The 26,409-nt window shown below is 44.1% G+C and overlaps 1 protein-coding gene across 1 annotated transcript; it reads left to right on the forward strand.

Annotated features, from left to right (window-relative positions):
- The first annotated feature begins 4,681 nt into the window (after positions 1 to 4,681).
- On the forward strand, positions 4,682 to 9,258 carry LOC143933349 (bactericidal permeability-increasing protein-like). Its single transcript, XM_077456215.1, is given in 3 exon segments — positions 4,682 to 4,748; positions 7,883 to 8,785; positions 8,788 to 9,258. Coding segments are annotated over 3 exon segments (1,239 nt in total). The 3' UTR covers positions 9,057 to 9,258.
- Positions 9,259 to 26,409: the final 17,151 nt, after the last annotated feature.

Raw genomic sequence — 26,409 nt, forward strand, 5'->3', positions numbered from 1 at the left:
ACACACCAAACCGCAGTCTTCCATCAGCCAACAAAAACCTCCTCCTCGTGCCCAAAGCCCGGTATAAATCCAAGGGTGATCGGAGATTCGCTGTCCAAGGGCCTCGGCTATGGAATGCTCTACCAATCAACATCCGCCTGGAAGAAAATCACCTGGCTTTTAAGAAAAAACTCAAGACCTTCCTCTTTTAGCAGATGATCAAAGCTCGCCACAGCGCCTAGAGGCGATTCAGTTCACTTTGTGCGCTATACAAGTATTTCATTCATTCATACTCTCAGCCTGGACTTTCTTCGGAGACACTGGAAACCAGTTCTATGACACTAAGGGGATCTAGAATAAGACATGCAGACACAGAGTTTTGTGTTAATAAATATTGTTGCACTAACCCTTCCAATCCACATCAATATAAATACAATAATACATGAACACACAAAACACCGAAAATCACAAATTGTGAATACAAAATAAAATTCTGAATAAACAAATCAACATAAAGTCTTTTCACACCACATGTGAAAAATAAAAAGGAGAAAAGTCCATCCAAAAGAATATAAAAAGAGGAAGACACATAGAGAAGAGTAACCAGCGCTGCACACCCCTAGAATACAAAACGTACAAAAAGAAAAAGGATTTCCCCGATGGGGCTTTTTGGCAGCGGAATGGCAAAGTCAAGTACCTTTATCATAGTTGTGTATAAAGAGATAGATTTATTCAAAAAATGTCCAATGTCATAGTATAGTTCAATACAATGTATACCATCTGGTTCAAAGAATACACATTACATATTCCACAGCCCAATAAAACAAACATGTATAGTTACATACTGTTGTATTACATAGTATTGTATAGTAATTGAGCCCCAACGCGTTTCGACCAGCATATGGTCTCTTCAGGGGGACGGTTGGATCTGGAAAGATTTACATGAGTTCAAAATTAAAAAACATGTCAATGCAGATAACATTTAGGTGAGCCAATGGTGGTATATTTACCGCTCAAGGGTGAAATGGGTGTTCCTATCACCCAAAATTCTAAAAGCCGCTTAGGGAATCCGAGAGGTCTCTGATGTTCGCCCCCGCCTCCCCAGGGAGGAAGGGAACCCACCCCGGAGGACTTGCAAGGAGCCACACTGTTCACGCCCCTGGAGGGACGGAGGAGACTGCGCCTGCAATCAATACCCAATAGTAGTTATTTAGTATTTGCGTAAAGGTAAGTAAAATCCTGGCGGTTTCACCAGGATATCATTATATGGTAAATAATTCTAAGTATATGTATATAAATAAAAAGACTGACGATAACAGGGGTTATCAAGTAATAATTTGGCACGATATCATCTATGTCCCATAAACAAAGTAACTTAGTCAGTATTAAAAATAAAAGGGCATATTAGTGTAATAGAAGTATATTAATAATATTCGTGACAATGATCGTGCATTGTGAAGTGTAGATTACAAGGGTGATTGTGTGTGAGTGGATTGACACAGTCAACAAGTGCTGTATAAGTAAAATAATGATGCGACTGAAGCACAAAAAACAAAAAACAAAACTTGCATACTGTGAATGAAAACTAAAAATCAATAAAAGAATATGTGATAAATGTCGTAAATACTAAATACTTAAACATGAGTGTGACAGTGTGAGTGTGAAGGTATTAATGCCATCCTGGTAGTAATGAAATTTACCTTATGCAGTGTAAAAGTCCGTATGGGCTTGTACACTGTTGAAGCTTGTGACGATTGTTGGTTAGTAAAACCAACCTGCTATTATGCAGGAAAGGAGGGGACTCGAATGCCAAAAAAGGGTAAATGCAATACCATCCATCCAGGTAAGCATGTAGTCCTGGATTGCTAAGAAGCGTGCAGTCTTTTATATACATGGCTGTAGCAATTAGGGTAATTGCGCAACAGGCGCCCGTCTTACCTCCCTCCCCCAAGAGATATGGCATGAGGGCCGCTGGATGAGCTGCCCATGTGTGGCTCCCTCGGCGTTCCGGAAGGCTAAAAAGCCCCGACCTCTGTCGTCATCTCCTCCGCAAAACGCGTGACGTCATGGCGCTGCACGCACGCCAAACGCGCATGCGCACTTCGCCAAAGACAGTCAGGAGATAAACAAGGAACGCCGCCGGCAAGGATGGGCTTATCCCGGCGGCCGAGTGTAAACCCCAGCCTCCGGTTATAGCGCAGGAGGGCGGACATGTGGACTAGTCCAACAGCCGCCCCACCTTGCCGGGAAGTCCTGGGGGGTCAGAACCCACCACTAGGGATCCAGGCAAGCGCCACCAGAAACATGTCGTGACTCACAGCGGTCCCAAATCCAATGGCATAATAACATAAGTCATAACAATTGGACATTTGAACATAAAATCATAGAATATCCGGTAGGGGAGGCGGGGGCGAACATCAGAGACCTCTCGGATTCCCTAAGCGGCTTTTAGAATTTTGGGTGATAGGAACACCCATTCCACCCTTGAGCGGTAAATATACCACCATTGGCTCACCTAAATGTTATCTGCATTGACATGTTTTTTAATTTTGAACTCATGTAAATCTTTCCAGATCCAACCGTCCCCCTGAAGAGACCATATGCTGGTCGAAACGCGTCGGGGCTCAATTACTATACAATACTATGTAATACAACAGTGTGTAACTATACATGTTTGTTTTATTGGGCTGTGGAATATGTAATGTGTATTCTTTGAACCAGATGGTATACATTGTATTGAACTATACTATGACATTGGACATTTTTTGAATAAATCTATCTCTTTATACACAACTATGATAAAGGTACTTGACTTTGCCATTCCGCTGCCAAAAAGCCCCATCGGGGAAATCCTTTTTCTTTTTATCCAAAAGAATATATCCAACTTGAGACCCCCCCAGTGAGTTCCCCCACCATGCCACATACAGCCTCTTACCAAATAATAATACCCCAACTCATAGGAGGTCTATAAACACTTTGAGGGGTGTGGATCTTGTTGCTGTAAATAGTGGACTATGACAACAGCTGGTAATGCCGGGGGAGAAGTGACATCACCCATAGGCTTCTATGGCCAATCCATTGTTGGTGCTCCCTCTTCTCCCCTGCAGCTGCCGCTGAATGACACAGGAGAGCGGGATCACATGAGGTAAGTAAGCAGATCTTTCTTATAGAGGTTAGTCAGTATAGGTATTAGGAGCGGGGGAGGGGACAGTTTTAAGAGTAGTTTGGTTTTGCCTGGAATTTAACTTTAAGGCTCCACATTCTTCATTTTCTTCCAGCAAAGAAATAATCAAATTCTGATAACATGATTATTATGTTGGAATCCTTAGATAAATATTATATAGAGATCTCTGATGCCTACAAGAATACAGAGAGTACATTTTAGCACTGGCGGTAATGCCAGGTCACTTATTAATTGGAAACATCCATCATAATCATCAGACTTTGTAATAAGAGTAAATAAAAGTACGGGTCTGTCAGGGCTGGGCTCAGCCCTTCCTTCTCTGAGCTGGCCAATCAGCTGTTGGCTAATTGCCAGCTCCTTTCTTTCCACAGTTAGAGCCGGTTCACACAGGGGCGACACGACTTTCAACCCGACTTTTGGAGGCAACATGGACACGACTTCAACACGACTTGGGCACGACTTGGGGCGACTTACAACACGACTTTAAGTCGCCCCAGGCCAGGCCACTTTTTACCGTGGCCAATCAGAGAATGAGCTCTGAAGGGGGAACGCCACGCTCGCTCGTCCCCACCCCCTTTCCTGGCCGGCCGGGTAGCGTGCTCGGATAAGGGTCTGGTATGGATCTGGGGGACCTCCACGCCGTTTTTTCGGCATAGGGGGTTCCCCTTAGAATTTATTCCAGACCTAAGGGCCTGGTATGCTCTCGGAGGGGGAAACCATGCCAATTTTTTTAAATAAATTTGGCGTGGAGTTCCCTCTTGAGAGCTGATAATTCTGTGAGAGTCGCCTCCTTATAGACGGAGATACGACTTGTAGGCGACCTCCATTGAAATCAACGGGTACCAGTCGCCTACAAGTTGGATTGAAGTAGTACAGGAACCTTTTCTGAAGTCGGAGCGACTTCAGTAGTGTGCATTAAGACGGCTCTCATTCACTTACATTGATTTGTACATGTTGTCCTACCTGAGGCGACTAGGGGCGACCTGAAGTCGGATCTGAGTCGCCCCAGTGTGAACCGGCTCTTATTCAGCTGTTGAAGATCCTGCTGGTCAGCCCTGCCTACTTAAGCCATCCAGTTCAGAGGATCTCTGTCTTCGCCTTGGTCAACATCACAAGAAACTATCTCCTGCATTCCTGTTTAAAGACTGGCTTTGCTGACATCTCTTCTGGCTCCAGATCCTGCTTCCTGTTCCACTACATTGATCCCTGACTTCTGGCTTGCCTGACTATCTGTTCCGGTTACTGAACTTTGGCTATGTTTTAACTATGTTGGTTCTTTTTACTTTTAATATTAAACAAGTGTGATTTAACTATACTTCTGTCTCGGTCTTGTTTCATGGTTTCTGACAGTAGGCGAAGGCCATGAATTCAGAAGATGCAGTCAATCCACTTGTTGGTAATATTTTTTCCAGATTGGATGAACTGTATCATCACATGGATCAGTTTGCCACAGCGTTACAAACGCTCCTGAGTCATACGGCTCACGTGGAATCTCACACTGTGGCCGTGGTACAACCTATGTTGCAGGCCAACCCTGCTGTTGCTCCAGTCTCTGTTCAAGTCTCAAGCATTACCTCTATAAGAGGTATGTCTGGTTCTGATCCCTTTCCCCAGTGATTTGGGGGTGATCCAGTCCAATGCAGAGGGTTTCTCAACCAGGTTGAGATATACTTTGAGATGCTGCCACAGGCGGTTCCCACGGACAGAAGCAAAGTAGGTTTTGTGATATTTTTGCTTTCTGATAGAGCCTTGGCCTGGGCAAACCCTCTATGGGAGATGGAAAAACCTGTTTTGAGCTACCCTGAGTTTGTGGCTTTGTTTAAAAGGGTATGAAAAGGGTATTTGACGTTCCTGCATGCTCTGCTTCTGCTGCCAAGTGCCTCGTGTCCATCGAACAGAGTACGAGAACTGTTGCCGACTACGCCATTGAATTCCATACTCTGGCAGAGGTTGCGTGGAACAATGAGGTCCTCGTGGCTGCTTTTTCTCATGGTCTCTCGGATACCATCAAGGATGAGATAGCAGCCCGAGATATACCCACTGAGCTGGAGAAGTTGATCACGTTTGCCATTCTCATTGACTCCAGACTCAGAGAAAGACTCTCTTTTAAGGAGCGCTTGCAGAAGCCTCCTGTACGTTTGTCTCCGAACTTTGCAGTCCCACCCGTGTCTCCTTCACCTCCCATGCCTCCTGGTAACAAGTCGGTCAGTGAAGGTGAACCCATGCACTTGGGTTTCACACGTCTTTCTGCGGAGAAGATAACCTTTAGGAGGAGGGAGAGATTGTGGCCAGACAGGTCATTTTTTGAAGTCTTCTCCTACCCGTCCAGTGAACGACGGAACCTTGAGGTCCTGTAACAGACAGACCTTAGGTGGCATTGTTTCATCCCCAGTTATCCAGAAGGATAAGCCCCTGGTTTAGGTTACCCTTTCTTGGGCTGAGTCGTCCATCGAGATACAGGCTCTAATCGACTCTGGGGCTGCAGGCTTGTTCATTGATGCTGCCATTGTATCTTTGTATCAAAGTACTTGATTCCACTGCAGTTGCGTGACACTCCACTTGCCATTGAGGCTCTTGGCGGGAGACCTCTACAGCCTGCCCATGTGACTCATGAGACGGTTCCATTGTCTATGACCGTAGGGGCTCTTCACCATGAGATAATCCAATTCAAAGTTATTTCCTCACCTAAGTTTCCACTGGTTATTGATTATCCTTGGTTACAGAGGCACAACCCCTTTTTTGATTGGTTCCAGGCTGAGGTTCTCTTCTGGTCGCCACAATGCAGTGAGACATGCTTTCAGAGGGTAGCCAAGGTCCTGTGCACCTCTACACTCTCCTCCCTGCCTGAGGAGTACCACGACTTTAGAGATGTCTTTGACAAAGGTCAAGCCGGTAGTTTGGCTCCACACCGGCTGTAGGATTGGGCATTTGACTTTCAACCTGGTGCCATACCCCCTCATGGCCAGGTTTACTCTTTGTCGGAGGATAGGGTCATGGAGGAGTATGTTGCAGACGCACTTTCTCGAGGTTTCATCCGTAAATACTCATCTCCTGCTGGTGCTGGTTTCTTTGTATTGATTATAGGGGTCTTAATTGTTTCGCGATTAAGAATGCTTCTGTTGATTACAGAGTAATTTGACTGTCTCAAGGGAGCAATGGTTTTCATGAAACTTGATTTCAAAGGGCATACAATCATATGCAGCCACTTGTGCCCATCAAATGCAGCCACCTGTGCCCATCATATGGAGCCACTTGTGCCCATCATATGTAGCCACTGTGCCCATCATATGCAGCCGCTATGCCCATCATATGCAGCCACTTGTGACCATCAAATGCATCCACTTGTACCCATCATATGCAGCCTCTTGTGCCCATCAAATGCAGCCATTTGTGCCCATCATATGCAGCCACTTGTGCCAATCAAATGCAGCCACTTATGCCCGTCATATGTAGCCATTTGTGCCTGTCAAATGCAGCCACTTGTGCCCGGTATATGCAGCCACTTGTGCCCATCAAATGCAGCCAGGCACGTCCCCCAGCCGTTACAGCAGCACTTACTGAGTGGCGGGGCTCTCCCCCTCTTCTGTAGTGGTGGGAACCAGCAGCTGCATCTCCTGTGTCCACTCAACTCCTCAGGCTTCCTCCGCCGTGTCTCCTCTTCCACCAAAGCTTTAGGCATCTAATAGGATCACCTAATGCTTTGGCCATTTGGGAGACAGGTCTCACTGAGCTGCCTGCTGATTGTCCGGGGGGAATGTTACTGTTAAAATAGTTAAAATGAATTTGCTATGCCTCACAACAGGGTGGGGTCAGGACGAAGTGCTCTGCACCCCAAGCCCACTGTCAGGGCTGGGCTCAGCCCTTCCTTCCCTGAGCTGGCCGCTCAGCTGTCAGCTAATTGCCAGCTCCCATCTCTCTCCACAGTTACTCAGCTGTTGATGATCCTGCTCATTAGTCCTGCCTACTTAAGCCATCCAGTCCAGAGGAGCTCTGCCTTCGCCTCGGTCACATCACAAGAAACTACCTTATTTTTCTGTTTAAAGACTGACTTTGCTGACATCCCCTCTAGCTCCAGATCCTGCTTGCTTTTCCACTACTTTGATCCCTGACTACTGGCTTGGCTGACTATACATTCTGACTATCCGTTACTGAACTTTGGCTGTGTTTTTAACGTTTGTTCATTTTACTTTTATTATTAAACAAGTGTGATTTAACTGTACTTCTGTCTCTGTCTGATTTCATGGTTTCTGACACCCACCCTATTTTGAAGCCTATTAGAGCCTCTGGCCTATCCCTGGCATAGTATTTCATGTGTCCGGCGTCCTGAAAGGGGCCAGGCACAGGAATAGGGAGGGCGGCAGAGGTGTCAAGGGGGGTTGGCGAACGTGCGACCATGGTCCGCCACTGCTGTCACATACTGAAGCTGATCATGATCCCCTCCCTTTGGAGACTGGGCCTCAGGGCAGTACTCCAACATGATAATGACCCCAAACAAACCTCCTAGATGACCACTGCCTTGCTAAAGAAGCTGAGGGTAAAGGTGATGGACTGGCCAAGCATGTCTCCAGACCTAAATCCTTTTGAGCATCTGTGGGGCATCCTCAAACAGAAGGTGGAGGAGAGCAAGGTGTCTAACATCCACCAGGAGAGGGTGGAGGGTGGAGAGGGTGGATCCTAACATTCAGTTTGTGTAAAGTACAATTGCCACCTGACATCAAGAAGCACGCCAGGAGGGAATGAGCGTTCTGCAGAAAGAGCTTGCAAAGGTCCATATTCCGGATTTTTCAGGATCAACGCACAGTCCCGTGGGGAAAATCAAGTACAATTTCTATGGCTTGGCAATCCGTAACTTCCAGTTACCCAGCTCACAGATCAGTCCTGTGCCTAACGTTGGTTTGAAGTTGTCAATTTCTGGAGCCTTCATTGAGATTACTGGGAAGTGGAAATTCAAGACAAAGATTCACGTATCATTTAGCGGTGGATTTGATGTGAAGGTGGAAGGACTCAGTATATCTGTAGGACTAAAGCTGGGCAGTGATGGAGCGGGCAGACCAACGATGGCTCCCTCTGATTGCAGCTGCCATATCTCGAATGTCAATGTCCATGTATCAGGGAAGTTTGGCTGGCTGGTCGATCTTTTCAAACACAATGTTGAAAAAGCATTAAGAAAGTCTATAGAGAGTCAGATCTGTCCATTGGTTCAGAATGCAATTGTCACTAAACTGGAACCACTTCTTCAAACCCTTCCAGTGACAGCAAAGATTGACAAAGTAGCTGCCATTGATTATTCTCTCACCGGTCCTCCACCTGTGACTGCAGAAACTGTGGATGTTGCACTGAAGATTCCTAAAGACTTTAGCATTCGGTTAAACACTTCTTCATTTGGCGCGCTAATACCTCAGTTATCCAAGATGTACCCAGATATGCTCATGAAACTCAAGGTCTCATCTACCTCAGCTCCATTTCTAGACATCAAACCAGGAAATTTGACTATTTCCCCAAAAATGGACATTCAAGCTTATGTGATCCTACCCAATGCCACTCTGGCTCCAGCTTTCTTATTAAATGTGACAACCAGCGCTCTAGTGAAGGTAGCTATAAGTTCAGGAAGGATTGTGGGTAATTGGAACTGAGTAGGATACAAATGGACCTTAAACACTCTGATGTGGGTCCTTTTTCCGTGATGATATTAAATGCTGCTGTAAACTATTATATGTCGCACATACTGCTTCCCCAGGTTAACGACATCCTGCACAAGGGTTACCCCCTGCCACTGCTGGACCATATTCAGCTCACAGATGTTGTCATAGAGCCACAAGAGAATTTCCTTCTCTTTGGAGCAGATGTTCACTATGGACAAGTGGAGAACAACTGGATTGTTGAATTATACTGATAGAGAAGGATGCATCAGGATTACACTGCATCCATGTGAATCTGCGATTACCTAAAAGTCAATCTTGTAGCAGGACATAAAGCTACACTCTGGTCAAAAAAATATTAAATCTTGATGTATACAGGGAGCACCTATAACTTCACATTATCTTCCAGGCATTGCTGTACTGGACCCAATAACCCTAAATGGTTTTCTGGGTGGTTTGAGAGCCCTGGCTCGTCATGCAAGATTGGCTATTCTCAAACAGCGCCTAGAGGCCATTCAGTTTGCATTGTGCGCTATACAAGTATTTCATTCATTCATTCATTCACCAGCTCCGTGATGTCATCATGGAGGAGGGGAAGAGGACTCCAGTGGCAACCTGTGAAGATTTGGTGACCTCCATGCCCAAGACGGTTAAGGCAGTGCCAGAAAATAATGGTGGCCACACAAAATAATGACACTTTGGGCCCAATTTGGATATTTTCACTTAGGGGTGTACTCACTTTTGTTGCCAGTGGTTTAAACATTTATGTCTGTGTGTTGAGTTATTTTGAGGGGACATACAATTTACACTGTTATACAAGATGTACACTCACGTCTATACATTGTAACAAAGTGTCATTTCTTCAGTGTTGTCACATGAAAAGATATAATAAATTATTTACAAAAATGTGAGGGGTGTAGTCACTTGTGTGAGATATTGTACCTTTGATATCAGCCAGGGTTAGGTTTACCCAGTTTAAATTTCTTCATTGTGTTTATTATACCCCTGGCTGGCTGACTCTAATCTACCCTATGGCTGATAAATGCAGTCCTAAGTGAAAACCAGAAGTTGGCACTTTCTCACACATGGCTTGGTCTTGTTCCAATATTCAGAGTTTCTGGCAAGGTGTGGTTGTTGACCTTAATGCGTTTTCAGATTTACAAGTCCCTTTGGATCTTTGGATCTTGTCTTTCTCCTGTTTGGCACTGGTGATAGCCTGGAGGCCTTGTTTCATCAGCAATGCTTCCTTCTCTATGTGGCATTCTGGACAATTATTCTGATTAAATGGAAGAAGTTCATCAATGAAAAACTACAATGAATCAAGTGTTTCCATAATACAAACTGACTATTATACTAATGCCCCGTACACACGACCGGACTTTTCAACATCAAAAGTCTGACGGAATGATTCCGGCAGACTATTCGATCGTGTGTGGGCTGCAACGGACTTTTGATTCACAAAAGTCTGACAGACTTTAGAAATGGAACATGCTTCAAATTTTTCCGCCAGAACTCTGCCGAACCCAGAAATCCGCTCGTGTGTGTGCTAGTCTGACGGACTAAAACCGACGCTAGGGCAGCTATTGGCTACTGGCTATGAACTACCTTATTCTAGTCCAGTCATCACGTTCGAATCCGTCGGACTTTGGTGTGATTGTGTGTGGCCAAGTCCGTTCATTCGGAAAGTCCCTCAGAACTCTGTCAGAACTCCGTCGAAAGTCTGCCGGACTTAAGTCCTGTCGTGTGTACGCGGCATAACTGTTTCAAAGAATTTCAGAAAATCTGGGGTCCTTGGGTGGAAGCTAGAGGGCTATCCTTGTGAGTACCATTTTGATGCTCTCCTCTACACATTGGTTGATGCATGCAATATGGAGGACATTTTCACTGATTTGTATGGTTGGATTCCCCTCTTGTTTTTCCTCTCTTACCACCCACTTCATCTTCTCTGTGTTCTCCTCTTTCCCATCATTCTCCTCCCTCCCCCTTTGTATTCTTTCCTCTGATTATTCCTCTTCCATGCAGCTTATGGGAACTATCTAGGAGGTTGGCACCATGCTGAATTATATGTTTATGTCTTACTCTATAAATAGTATTTGAGCTTTCATTCTTGCTTACAGGGGTTTGCTGCCTCTCACATCCATGTATTGTGTATGCCCCCTCATGTATCTGTACTGGCTTGTTTTGAGGTATCCAACTTTTTTTGTACCACATGCAGCGCCCATTTTGTAATGTTAAATTGTATTCAATAAACCCGTTTCTGTTAAAAAGAAAAATGTACTTATGTTCAAGCGGCTCTAGTCTGGATAATCAGGAAAGAGAGGGGATGAGTGAGCAGTCCCCCAAAACCATATTTGGCCACAAGCTGTCAGACAACAGAAGAGGGAGTGGACCTTTTTTATTTAATTTTTTCAAGGGTTTTGCACAGAGCGGCCCCGCTCCTCCTCTTCTGGCATGCACCGGCAGTGCTCTTGGCCCCTTCTCTCCATCGGGTGCCTCCACGGAGAGACGGTTTCCATGGGGGCACCCATGAGGGCACATTCCCGCTGCTGCATTCATTGACACAGACAGCAGGACTAGGCCCCACCCCCTTCGCTCTTGTGTCACTGGATTTGATTGACAGCAGCGGGGCCAATGTCTCCTGCTGCTATCAATCTATCCAATGAGGACAGAGACAGTGTCTGAAGCTGCTGGGCTTGTGCTCATCGCTGGAACTAATGGGTTCAGGTAAGAAAAAGAGGTGGGGGGCTCTGGGGGGTAGCTGCAGCAAAGAAGTGTTTTAATGTATAGTGCCTTGTGAAAGTATTCGCCCCCCTTGAACTTTTCAACCTTTTGCCACATTTCAGGCTTCAAACATAAAGATATAAAATTTTTATTTTTTGTGAAGAATCACCAACAAGTGGGACACAATTGTGAAGTGGAATGAAATCTATTGGATTTCTGAAACTTTTTTAACTAATAAAAAAATGAAAAGTGGGGCGTGCAAAATTATTCGGCCCCCTTGCGTTAATACTTTGTAGGGCCACCTTTTGCTGCGATTACAGCTGCAAGTCGCTTGGGGTGTCTCTATCAGTTTTGCACATCGAGAGACTGAAATTCTTGCCCATTCTTCCTTGCAAAACAGCTGGAGCTCAGTGAGGTTGGATGGAGAGCGTTTGTGCACAGCAGTTTTCAGCTCTTTCCACAGATTCTCGATTGGATTCAGGTCTGGACTTTGACTTGGCTATTCTAACACCTGGATACGTTTATTTGTGAACCATTCCTTTGTAGATTTTGCTGTATGTTTGGGATCATTGTCTTGTTGGAAGATAAATCTCCGTCCCAGTTTCAGGTCTTTTGCAGACTCCAACAGGTTTTCATCCAGAATGGTCCTGTATTTGGCTGCATCCACCTTCCCCTCAATTTTAACCATCTTCCCTGTCCCTGCTGAAGAAAAGCAGGCCCAAACCATGATGCTGCCACCACCATGTGTGACAGTGGGGATGGTGTGTTGAGGGTGATGAGCTGTGTTGTTTTTACGCCAAACATATCGTTTTGCATTGTGGACAAAAAGTTGGATTTTGGTTTCATCTGACCAGAGCACCTTCTTCCACATGTTTGGTGTGTCTCCCAGGTGGCTTGTGGCAAACTTTAGACAAGACTTTTTATGGATATCTTTGAGAAATGGCTTTCTTCTTGCCACTCTTCCATAAAGGCCAGATTTGTGCAGTGTACGACTGATTGTTGTCCTATGGACAGACTCTCCCACCTCAGCTGTAGTTCTCTGCACTTCATCCAGAGTGATCATGGGCCTCTTGGCTGCATCTCTGATCAGTCTTCTCCTTGTCTGAGCTGAAAGTTTAGAGGGACGGCCAGGTCTTGGTAGGTTTGCAGTGGTCTGATACTCCTTCCATTTCAAAATGATCGCTTGCACAGTGCTCCTTGGGATGTTTAAAGCTTGGGAAATCTGTTTGTATCCAAATCCGGCTTTAAACTTCTCCACAACAGTATTACGGACCTGCCTGGTGTGTTCCTTGGTCTTCATGATGCTCTCTGCGCTTTCAGCAGAACCCTGAGACTATCACAGAGCAGGTGCATTTATACAGAGACTTGATTACACACAGGTGGATTCTATTTATCACCATCAGTCATTTAGGACAACATTGGATCATTCAGAGATCCTCGCTGAACTTCTGGAGTGAGTTTGCTGCACTGAAAGTAAAGGGGCCGAATCATTTTGCACGCACCACTTTTCAGTTTTTTATTTGCTAAAAAAGTTTAAAATATCCAATAGATTTCGTTCCACTTCACAATTGTGTCCCACTTGTTGGTAATTCTTCACAAAAAAAAAATTTTTTATATCTTTATGTTTGAAGCCTGAAATGTGGCAAAAGGTTGAAAAGTTCAAGGGGGCCGAATACTTTCGCAAGGCACTGTATATATATATGTATTAGGGTGAAAACCTTGAGACTTTAAAACTCTTTAAAGCGGTAGTATAGTATTTTTTTTTTTACTTTTATCTACAGGTAAGCCTGTAGGTAAAAAGAATATCTCCTAAACCTGTATGGTTTAGGAGATATTCCACTCGCAATGAGCCGCTGACTTCAGCGGCGCATGCGATCCGGGGATTGTCGGCTGAAAGCCCGGCAGACGCCGGACCTTGCCAGGAAGAAGTCTCCCACGTGCATGCACGAGAGTGATGACATAGAGGCTTCGGCCACTCACAGAGCCGGAGCCACAATACCCGGAAGACACGCCGAGGGAAAATGTCAGCTCCCTTGGCGTGGATCGGGTGACATACAGGCGCCTCGTTCTAAGGTAAGTATTTCACAATGAGTCAGTGGCTTTACTACCACTTTAAGTACTTTTCTCAAGTAATGGATGCCTTTCCAATGGTCAGACTGTATGAGGGAAGTCAGACATTGCTCATGGATGATTTCAGGTCATGTCCTGTATGTTGTTTCTTTACTATGAACAATATTGGCACTATCTAGCAAAGAGTCAGATTAAACCTGACTCTGGGAAAAAAAAAACCTGACTCAGAATAAACCTGACTCTAGGAAAATGAAACAAAAAAAAAATATTATGAAAATATTATGAAAAGGATAAATTGATATATTCATGGGATGTACTATAAACCCCATGAGAAACAAAACTTCTACCCATATTCTCATCAAAAACAAGGCAAATGTAATTTTTCCATTAGCAAGTGAACAGTTAAAGAGGAAGTAAACCCTTACAAAAGACTTTGACCTACAGGTAAGCCTAGATTAAGGCTTACCTGTAGGTCCAAGAAATATCTCCTAAACCCATATGGTTTAGGAGATATTTGCCCGAAAACGGGCACTGCTGTCTACGGCGCATGCGCCGTAGACAGCGGCGCGCAGGCGCACTAAACGCGGCAGTTCCAAGAATGGAGCTGCCGCATTTGTCGACTCCCGTGCGCATGCGCGGGAGTGACGTCATCGCGGCTTTGCCGCTGTCATTCGGCGGAGCTGCGAGACGCCACAAGCAAGATGGATGCGGCGGACTACAGGGGACAGCGGCGACTTCGCTGGCTCCTGTGTCAGGTAAGTGACATATAATGGGATGCGATGCGATGCATAGTAGTCCATTATGCTTTACCTTTGCAGGGAAAAAAAAGAGGAAGTAAACTCATCAGGGTTTACTTCCTCTTTAAACATTAGCAACTGCTTCTTGCAACATTGTATCAAGCACTGCAGGAAAGAATAACAGAGTCATTAACATATATATGTGTATAAAGTACACTGACATCTAGTGAGGGTTCTCAGTATTGCAGCCAATAATCCAATAATCCCATCACCCCAATATGCAGTTTAGTACGTCCCTATATTTACTAAGTATTTAAATCTTAACATGGTTGTAAACCCACATGAAAAAAAAAAAAGAAAAAGAACTGCAAGACAAAGGCATAATGAGCACCTGAGATCGAAGCCCCCGCTGCGGTGCCCCTACACAGCACTTGCCGGCAACATTTCTCCCTAGAGTTACTACCGGGTATCGCGGCTCCGGCAATGTGAGTGTTCGCAGCTGCGATGATGTTCCCCCCCCCCCCCCCTGTGCATGCATGAATTCTGAGGCCTCCAGGTTGTTCAACTTTTCAGTGTTTGCAAAGCACAGACCGTCAGATTGGATAGCTTATATGTTCATCAGGCATTGCAGAGTGCTGTGTTAGTCTGAACATCACATGCATTTATTGGCCTGGGTTAAGCACTCATGCCAATAGCTTTCTGCCAGCGGAGCAATAGCAATTCAGTCTGGTTGTTGGCCAAAATAAACTCCACTTCCGGATGTGCTTTGCATCCCTTGTCTATGTGGATGCTTTCTAACTGAGCTTCTGCCCATAAAATAAACCTGACGGCTGCGAGGATAAAAAAATAAATAAATGGTAGTCACCACTGGCGTCTAATTTTGGAATGTATAAAAGTGTGTAAATACCGCGCTAAAACTCTAAATTAAACTACAAAAGCAGCTGCTAGAGGTACGATACATACAATGGAAAATTGAAAAAGTTGTAGCAGCGCTGAAAAAAATAAGTGCCAATTAATTTAGTACCAATTGATTAAACCAAGTGAAAATAAAAATTCATCATAGTGACAATAACAAATCAGTGAATCAATTCAAACCTAAAATGGAAAACTACTATAAATAAATATATGAAATTGCATGCATGAGAAAAGGATGTAATTTCAGATAAATACCTGACCAGGGTTCTAGGCTCCACCCTCCCGAGGAGTCCAGGATTGCAAGGGAGAACCCAGAGAGTGCAGGCTGCACTGTAAAAGCCAGAGACCTGAGTCTGAGGTTGCTGACAGTAGTCAGGAGAGCTCCTCCAAGTGGGGGCCTGAGCAGTGGTGCGTCTGCTGCTGAAGAAAGCCAGGTGGCTCGGTATTGATGGTGAAAACCCCCGAGAGGGAAACCACTTTTGTTTTCATTTCTGGAACTTTGTTTTTCTTTAATAAAAGTGGGCCAAAAACCCCTGAAAAAAAATAAAATAAAAAAATAAATAAAATAATAATAAAAAAAAAAATATATATAATATATATATATATATATATATATATATATATATATATATATATATATATATATATATATATATATATGTGGGGCCTGAACGCCCTGGCTAGAGCATTGGATCCAATAGTGTAGTAATTGGAATAAATGATGGTTTAATAAAAGAAAAGCAAATCGGACTCTCACATTAAAACAAGTAAACAACAGCACAAGAAGTAAAAATGGTGGTATGGCGCCTTCCGCCAGTCCTACTTCACTTCCGGTACATCATACGGCCACTCCCTATGCGTTGCGCTTCACTTCCGGTAGTCATACGGCCACTCCCTATGCGTTGCGTCAATCACGTGATTGACGCAACGTATAGGGAGTGGCCGTATGATGCACCAGAAGTGAAGTAGGACTGGCGGAAGACGCCATACCACCATTTTTACTTCTTGTGCTGTTGTTTACTTGTTTTAATGTGAGAGTCCGATTTGCTTTTCTTTTATTAAACCATCATTTATTCCAATTACTACACTATTGGAGCCTCCCTTCTCTCCCCTTATTTTTTTCTCATTTGAGTCGCATATTACGGAGTATATCTTCCTGGTTACCACAGTAGTGTGTGCATGCAGTATATGGCCCTCTAGCGGCCCGGTATGGAGATCATCGCTGTGTAATCTGCCACAGTAAAGGACCCCCCTGGTGGTTGGAGACGAGGAGTGGAGTGGGATAGCTTTTTTCTGATGTGCTCGTTTTTCTTCTTTTGGAGGTGAGAGTTCTGAGAGCCCTGAATCCTGGGATTTAATACCACTGTTTTCATCCACTTATTTTCACCATTGGTGCTCGTGATCTATATTATATGGACTTTTAATATAGTTTTTTTGTTTTATCTATATAACATTTATTTATTCGTTTACCAATTTTGCACTTAGCTGTACCAAGGACTATTTTTTTGCATATTTGCGCAGGACCCTCTTACTTTTGTCACTTTATTGGGTAGTTTGAGTATACTATCAGGTTTTGCTGCAATTTTTGCACCTTATATTTGCACGTGCACTTTTTGATTATTTATTCATATTTTCCACATTTACTCACATTGATTAGCTGGAGAGGTATTTTCACTCAGTCTTTATTTATATTTTTTATATAGTAGCACGAAGGCCCTTTTTCGTTATTAAACTGGATGGATTGGTTTCTTTATTCAACCTTATCCACTATGTAAATATTTACCAATGTAATGAAGTCTCAATTATACTGAACAATTGAGAAAACTTAAAAGAAACTGCAAATAGTTTTATTTTTGATGTGTTCTGCGCACTTACAAATTACTTATATTTCTTTCATTTAGTAGCAGTCTACAGATATCCTATAGAGCAGGGGTTTCCAATCCCCGGGCCGCGGCCCGCTACCGGGCCGTAGCCCGTTTGCAGCTGGGCCGCAAAGTTTCCACTGATATGCGGCGGCGGTGGTGAGCAGAGCGATCACCGCACTTCCGCCCACACAGCCCTGCCGCTACACTGCTGGGGGTGAAGCAGACGAGCAGAGAGATGACATCATCTCCCACCGCCCGCCCACATCACCGCTGTTCTGCCCACACAGCCCGGCCAGTATACTGTTGGAGGTGAAGCGGGGGAGCAGAGAGATTACATCATCTCTCACAGCCCTCCCCGAATCACCTCTGTTCTCACTCACGCGGAACCCTCCACTCCACTGCACTGCACTTAGTGACAATTTGCATTTAAGATGCTGTAAATAGTGGCATGTGTCTGTGGCAATCTGCATCTGGTGGCATGTGTCTGTGGCAATCTGCATCTGGTGGCATGTGTCTGTGGCAATCTGCATCTGATGGCATGTGTCTGTGGCAATCTGCATCTGGTGGCATGTGTCTGGCAATCTGCATCTGGTGGCATGTGTCTGTGGCAATCTGCATCTGGTGGCATGTGTCTGTGGCAATCTGCATCTGGTGGCATGTGTCTGTGGCAATACGCATCTGGTGGCATGTGTCTGTGGCAATACGCATCTGGTGGCATGTGGCAAGTGACTGTGGCAATCTGCATCTGGTGACATGTGGCAATCTGCATCTGGTGGCATGTGTCTGTGGCAATGCGCATCTGGTGGCATGTGGCAAGTGACTGTGGCAATCTGCATCTGGTGGCATGTGTCTGTGGCAATCTGCATCTGGTGGCATGTGTCTGTGGCAATCTGCATCTGGTGGCATGTGTATGTGGCAATCTGCATCTGGTGGCATGTGGCTGGTGACATGTGGCAATCTGCATCTGGTGGCACGTGGCAAGTGACTGTGGCAATCTGCATCTGGTGGCGTGTGGCAAGTGACTGTGGCAATCTGCATCTGGTGGCATGTGTCTGTGGCAATCTGCATATGGTGACGTGGCAATCTGGTGGCATTGAACCATGGCAATCTGCATCTGGTGACATGTGACTGTAGCATGTGTCAATCTGCATCTGGTGACATGTGACTGTAGCATGTGTCAATCTGCATCTGAGGGCATGTGGCAGTCTGCATCTGGTGGCAGGCGATGTGGCATGTGGAAATCTGGTGATAGGCAACGTGGCAAGATGGTAGCAAGTGACAAGCTGCATCTAGTGACAGATTCTGCATTATGATGAGTTGAACTATTTCATTTTATATTACAATATAGTAATAAAAATGATGCACTTCAATTATCCTGACACCACATTAACCATGGTGTTGTGATGATGTGCTAACACCAGCCATTTCCTGACAAATTGGCCGCGAAAAGCCGCATCGTCCCCCATGCGCCCACCCCCCGGGCCTTGCCACAATTTTCATCCACAATGCCAGTCCTCGGTGCCAAAAAGGTTGGGGACCACTGCTATAGAGGAATCATGTAAGCGATGAAAGGTAAGCTCTAGTTTATATATCCTATATAAGTATATCATGTACTAAATGCAGTTTATGGATCTATGACCGCCGATATTATAGGTGGATTACTCTCTTTTTTGGGAAATATCTTTGAATTGAATTGAAAATGATGACCCTATCCTATAATTTGAGGCCCATTAACCACTTCAGCCCCGGAAGAATTTACCCCCCTTCCTGACCAGAGCACTTTTTGCGATTCGGCGCTGCGTCGCTTTAACTGACAATAGCGCAGTCGTGCGACGTGGCTCCAAAGCAAAATTTACATCCTTTTTTTCCCCCCACAAATAGAGCTTTCTTTTTGGTGGTATTTGATCACCTCAGCGGTTTTTCTTTTTTGCGCTATAAACAAAAAAATAAGCCGCAATTTTGAAAAAAGAAACGCATTATTTATTAATTTTTGTTATAATAAATATCCCTAAAAAATATCTAAAAAACATTTTTTTTCCCTCAGTTTAGGCCGATACGTATTCTTCTACATATTTTTGGTAAAAAAAACAAAAAACGCAATAAGCGATTATTGATTGGTTTGCGCAAAAGTTATAGCGTTTGCAAAATAAGGGATAGTTTTATGGTATTTCTATTAATCATTTTATTTTTTTTTAAATGGCGGTGATCTGTGATTTTTATCGTGACTGCGACAATATGGCGGACACATCGGGCATTTTTGACACATTTTTGGGACAGTTGTCATTTATATAGCAATCAGTGCTATACAAATGCAGTGATTCCTGTGTAAATGACACTGACAGTGAAGGGGTTAACCACTAGGGGGCAGTGTAGGGGTTAAGTGTGTCCTAGGGGCATGTTTCTAACTGTGGAGGGGCGTGGCTGTGCGTGACATGTCACTGATCTCTTCTCCGATCACAGGGAGCAGAGATCAGTGCTTGTTTACTTTAGCATCTCCCCGTTCTTCCTCCCTGTGAGGCGATCGCGGGTATATCCCGTGGCGATTGAGTCCACGGGACCCGCGACCCGACTCACGGAGCTTGCTGCGCGCGCGTGTGCGCACGCGCTGGCCGCCTTTTAAAGGGCAACGTACAGGTACGTGATTCTGCCTGTGCGAGCCCTTCTGCCGACATAAATCGTCATGAGGCGGTTGGCAAGCAGTTAATATGGCTGTGATCCTATAAGATGCCTGTTACCGCACACATTACCATAAGACCCATCAGTGTATGGTTGCACTATGGTGCCATGTGGAATGGAATGCACCGTACAGGGGGGAAGGTAGTACACTACTACGTGTTCTGGTGATCTGTGTTTCAAAAATGGTGCAGATGCTTTTTAGTGTGAACTTTTTTTTTTACATAGACCCCTATATTATTATTATTATTATTCACGATTTATATAGCCCCAACAGTATACACAGCACTTTACTCTATATGGGGGGGGGGGACAACACAATTACAGTACAGTTCAATACATAAGGTAGAGCAGGGCCCGGCTCGTAGAGCTAACATTCTAAAGGGAGGGGGTGGTGGTACAAAAGATAATAGCTACAGAGAATGATTTGATGAATGTTTGCTTGAATGTACATTCTATATAAAAACATACACTATATTGTCAAAAGTATTGGGACGCTTGCCTTTACACGCACATTAACTTTAACGGCATCCCAGTCTTAGTCCGTAGGGTTCAATATTGAGCTGGCTCCGCCCTTAGCAGCTAGAACAGCTTCAACTCTTCTGGGAAGACTGTACACAAGGTTTAGGAGGGTGTCTATGGGGAATGTTTGACCATTCTTCCAGAAGCGCATTTGTGAGGTCAGGCGCTGATGTGGATGAGAAGGACTGGCTCGCAGTCTCCGCTCTAATTCATCCCAAAGGTGTTCTGTGGGGTTGACGGCAGGACTCTGTGCAGGACAGTAAAGTTCCTCCACTCCAAACTCACTCATCCACTTGTCCTCATGCCCCTGCGGAGATGACAGAATCTCTGCCCCAGCGTGGCTCCTGTCCCCTAGACAGACCAACGTAAGCACCACATGGCATCTTTTATGCCGCGTACACACGGTCGGAGAATACGTCGGAATGTGTCCTATCGGACCGTGTCGTCGGATAATCCGACTGTGTGTGGTATGCATCGGACTGATTCCGTCCGAATCTCCGTCCGACCCAATTTTCCAACATGTTGGAAATATTTCCCGACCAACTGGGCCGGACCGGTCCGATCATGTGTAGAGCATTTTCATCGGACCAAGTGCCACGCATGCTCAGATCAAATTCCTACATCAAAGCTATTGGCTACTAGCCTGAACGTAGTCCCATCGTAACGAAATTACGCCATCACGTTCTGAATGATCGAATTTTTCGCCAACTTGGCCTGACCGTGTGTATGCAACAGTTTCGGACAAAATCCGACGGATTTGGTTGTGGAAATCTCTGACCGTGTGTACAGGGGCTTAGAGGGGTTAGAGCAACAGATGGTTTCAAAGGTCATCATAGATTAAAGTGGCTTTTAAAGCTGTAGTAAACCTTTTTTTCTTCAGACCTGCAAGGGAAAAGGCATAATGAGCTAGTATGCACCTACTTAGCTTAGAACGAAGCCCCCGACATCTCTGCCGATCCACGCCGAGGGAGCTGACATGTTCCCTCTGCGTGTCTTCCGAGTATCGCGGCTCCATCGCTGTGAGTGGCCGGAGCCGTGATATCGTTGATTTCTTTCCGGCGGGGTCTGCTGTCTGCCGGGCTTTCAGCCGAGAATCCCCGGTGCATATGCGCATGCGCATGCGCTGCTGCAGTCAGCTGCTCATTGTGAGGGGAATATCTCCTAAACCAGGGATGGGCAATTAGCGGACCTCCAGCTGTTGCAGAACTAAAAATCCCATGAGGCATAGCAAGACTCTGACAGCCACAAGCATGACACCCAAAGGCAGAGGAATGATGGGACTTGTAGTTTTGCAACAGCTGGAGGTCCGCTAATTGCATATCCCTGGCCTAAACCATACAGGTTTAGGAGATTTTTTTTTACCTACAGGTAAGTCTTATTATAGGCTTACTTGTAGGTAAAAGTAAAAAAAAAAAAAAACTATACAAGCACTTTAAGTAGTGAGTCCATGAAATTACACTGTGATGTGTGGTGATTGCTACATGGTCTAGGTTTTTTTTTTCTTTTTTTTTCATAATTTCAGTTTTTATTCTATTATGATTGTTTACAGATTTTTGTTTGTTTACATCTTTCTCTCTTGCAATGAGAGAAATATACATGTTTTATATAATGGATTTTGTATGTATGCAATTTATATTTCACTTGGGCAGCTGTGTGTTTACCCACGCCAGGATGCACAGCTGTTTCCTGCATCCCTATGCGGGAAGTCCAATTTAAGTCAAACGGAGCTGCTGCTCCCAATGTGACCTATGTGGGGCTTCATGGTCCTGAATTTTTGTCCCGTCTCTTCAAATATAAGTAAATCTATATAATACAATATTGTAGGTCTTATTCTAGAACTGCCAAGTGTGGTAGAACTGGTTTCCAGTGTCTCTGAAGAAAGTCCGGGCTGGGAGTAGATGTCACCTCCCAGAGAAGGTGGGTTAGACACCAACAAAATACACCTACCTCATATATATAAACTGTATATTACAAGAGGAAGGGTAGACGGCATCACTGATACAGAACAAGGTAGGTCTTCATTGCAATTTTTTCTCTACTTTCATAACAATGCAACTAAAACTGAGAAGAGTAGATAGTTTGAAACCTTTTTTCTTCTTTGTTCATATATATACAGTGCCTTGCGAAAGTATTCGGCCCCCCTTAAACTTTTCAACCTTTTGCCACATTTCAGGCTTCAAACATAAAGATATAAAATTTTTATTTTTTGTGAAGAATCACCAACAAGTGGGACACAATTGTGAAGTGGAACGAAATCTATTGGATAATTTAAACTTTTTTAGCAAATAAAAAACTGAAAAGTGGGGCGTGCAAAATTATTCGGCCCCTTTACTTTCAGTGCAGCAAACTCACTCCAGAAGTTCAGCGAGGATCTCTGAATGATCCAATGTTGTCCTAAATGACTGATGGTGATAAATAGAATCCACCTGTGTGTAATCAAGTCTCTGTATAAATGCACCTGCTCTGTGATAGTCTCAGGGTTCTGTTGAAAGCGCAGAGAGCATCATGAAGACCAAGGAACACACCAGGCAGGTCCGTAATACTGTTGTGGAGAAGTTAAAAGCCGGATTTGGATACAGAAAGATTTCCCAAGCTTTAAACATCCCAAGGAGCACTGTGCAAGCGATCATTTTGAAATGGAAGGAGTATCGGACCACTGCAAATCTACCAAGACTTGGCCGTCCCTCTAAACTTTCAGCTCAGACAAGGAGAAGACTGATCAGAGATGCAGCCAAGAGGCCCATGATCACTCTGGATGAACTGCAGAGAACTACAGCTGAGGTGGGAGAGTCTGTCCATAGGACAACAATCAGTCGTACACTGCACAAATCTGCCCTTTATGGAAGAGTGGCAAGAAGAAAGCCATTTCTCAAAGATATCCATAAAAAGTCTTGTCTAAAGTTTGCCACAAGCCACCTGGGAGACACACCAAACATGTGGAAGAAGGTGCTCTGGTCAGATGAAACCAAAATCCAACTTTTTGCCCACAATGCAAACGATATGTTTGGCATAAAAGCAACACAGCTCATCACCCTCAACACACCATCCCCACTGTCACACATGGTGGTGGCAGCATCATGGTTTGGGCCTGCTTTTCTTCAGCAGGGACAGGGAAGATGGTTAAAATTGAGGGGAAGATGGATGCAGCCAAATACAGGACCATTCTGGATGAAAACCTGTTGGAGTCTGCAAAAGACCTGAAACTGGGACGGAGATTTATCTTCCAACAAGACAATGATCCCAAACATACAGCAAAATCTACAAAGGAATGGTTCACAAATAAACGTATCCAGGTGTTAGAATGGCCAAGTCAAAGTCCAGACCTGAATCCAATGGAGAATCTGTGGAAAGAGCTGAAAACTGCTGTTCACAAACGCTCTCCATCCAACCTCACTGAGCTCCAGCTGTTTTGCAAGGAAGAATGGGCAAGAATTTCAGTCTCTCGATGTGCAAAACTGATAGAGACACCCCAAGCGACTTGCAGCTGTAATCGCAGCAAAAGGTGGCTCTACAAAGTATTAACACAAGGGGGCCGAATCATTTTCCACGCCCCACTTTTCATTTTTTTATTAGTTAAAAAAGTTTCAGAAATCCAATAGATTTCATTCCACTTCACAATTGTGTCCCACTTGTTGGTGATTCTTCACAAAAAATAAAAATTTTATATCTTTATGTTTGAAGCCTGAAATGCGGCAAAAGGTTGAAAAGTTCAAGGGGGCCGAATACTTTTGCAAGGCACTGTATATATATATATACACACACACACACACACATATATACAGTGTATTGATCATTGTTCTTGTTTATTTGTTTTTTTGTTGAGATGTTCTTCTCTCACACATATATATATATATAACAAGAACAATGATCAATACACTGTATATATGTGTGTGTGTGTGTGTATATATATATATATATATATATATATATATATATATGTATACATATATATCTATATGTATATGTATTTATATTATCTTTGTTATTGTAGATCAGCAATGCTCGGTACTCGGTATCCTGTGGTCTGGATGTGCGCTCTGTTGCTCTGGGGTGAGTTATTCTGCAACCTTAATTATCCTCATTTTTATATTTATCACCTAAAGCAGTATTATACCCAACCCTAAAAATGCCATATATTGCAGCCTACTGATAATGAGACGTGGTGGCTGCATTTGTTTTCTTTTTTAAGGCTTTTTCTCCTCGGGATCTGGTCAGTAACACACCTCCTGTATTATATAGAAACCACTCTGGATATAGGAGAACAGGGAACACCTTTGGACAGCAGCATTTTCAATCTGGGGGGGAGAAAAGTACTAACAGATTTAACTACTTCCCGACTAGTATAACTGCGGCGGGTTGGCACAGGTGCACCAGCCGTCGTAGCTGTACATCGGCTCTTTAAGACGCTGTAGCAGCGTGTCCCCAGGGGCCGATGCACGTTGCCGGGCACCTGCTATAGCTTGTGACAGAGCAAGAACCGGGATCTGTATGTGTAAACACATAAATCACGGTTTTGTCAGGGGAGAGGAGACAGATTGTGTGTTCCTACTAAGCAGGAACACCGATCTGTCTCCTCCTCTAGTCAGCAACATTCCCCCCACTGTCAGAAACACACATAGGATACACAGTTAACCTCTGTGGCTAATCAATGGCTATTTTTAGCTCTGATCACTGTATAAATGTCATTGGTCCCAAAAAAGTGTCCGATCTGTCTGCCGCAATGTTGCAGTCCTGATAAAAATCGCCATTACTAGTAAAAAATAATGAGAAAAAAGGGGAAATCAGGCGGGGAGATTAGATACAGTAAAGCACCTCAACCCGAAGTTTGTAGATTGGAAAGATAGCATTGGGAGGATGGGATTGTTGCGGTGCCAATCAGTGTAGCAAACTAAAAGGGAAATTGGTTGAAAGAAAGATAACAAAACATATACAGAAAGTTATGAACTGTTTAACTCTATTTAACATAACTGTTAAAGGGGAGGGCCACCCTGAAAAACAAAAAAATGTTAAAAATTTTTTTTTTTTACTTACCAGAAATGCCTGTTGCTAGGCACTTTCTCCTAATCTTCCTCTTCCTCCTCCGCGGAGATCTTCTGTCTTCTGTCTTCGTCGCGGCGTCTTCTGGGTAATGAGTCGCGCTGTGTTCTGGGAACTGTGTGTTCCAGAACACAGCGCGTCCCATTCAGAAAGCGCTGCGGGACTCGCGCATGCGCAGTAGCTGCGGGACTCGCGCATGCGCAGTAGGAAACGGGCAGTGAAGCCATAAGGCTCCGCTGCCTGTTTCCCTTACAAGGGATGGCAGCGCCGGGACCCGAGAGCCGAGGGACGGGTCAGCCTCGGGCGGCCGACATCGCGGGCGCCCTGGACAGGTGAGTGTGTTTATTAAGTCAGCAGCTGCAGTGTTTGCAGCTGCTGACTTTTTTTTTTTTTTTTTTTTTTTTTTTTATAACTGGCCCTCCACTTTAAATAGAGCTCATTATCAAGATTTATTTAATCTTGAGATCAATCTATTAACCAATGGGCCCAGCAGCGCTTGATAATGAACTCTATTTATCAGTTATGTTATTTCTTTCCGTTTTGTCATGTTTTCAGTTTATTCCTCCGTCTCTTCTTGGGTTGAATATTGGTTCCCCTGAAGAAGCCATTGTAATGGCGAAACATGTTGGGACATTTTTGACCAGCTAACAAATCTCGACCAAGTTGAATGAGTAGACGTGTATTTTAATTCACAGATTTGTATACTTCGGTCTATGTACTTTTTGACCACTTTTTTATGGTATTTATTTAATAAATAAAAAATAATTCTTCTTTTAAATATGTTTTCTTCATAAATTTCTCTATATGTTTTGTTATCTTTCTCTCAACCAATTTCCCTCTTAGTTTGCTACACTGATTGGCACCGCAACAATCCCATCCTCCCAATACTATCTTTCCAATCTAGTAAAAAAAAATAATAATAATAATAATAAAACGTATCCCCTATTTTGTAGACGCGATAACTTTTGCACAAACCAATCAATATACGCTTATTGTTATTTTTTTTACCAAAAATTTGTAGAAGAATACATATCATATCAGCCTAAGCTGAGGAAGAAATTATTATT

This window comes from Lithobates pipiens, unplaced genomic scaffold (assembly GCF_037356315.1).
Source record: "Lithobates pipiens isolate NorthernLeopardFrog02 unplaced genomic scaffold, aLitPip1_a1.2 Scaffold_27, whole genome shotgun sequence".
NCBI classification, from domain to species: Eukaryota; Metazoa; Chordata; class Amphibia; order Anura; family Ranidae; genus Lithobates; species Lithobates pipiens.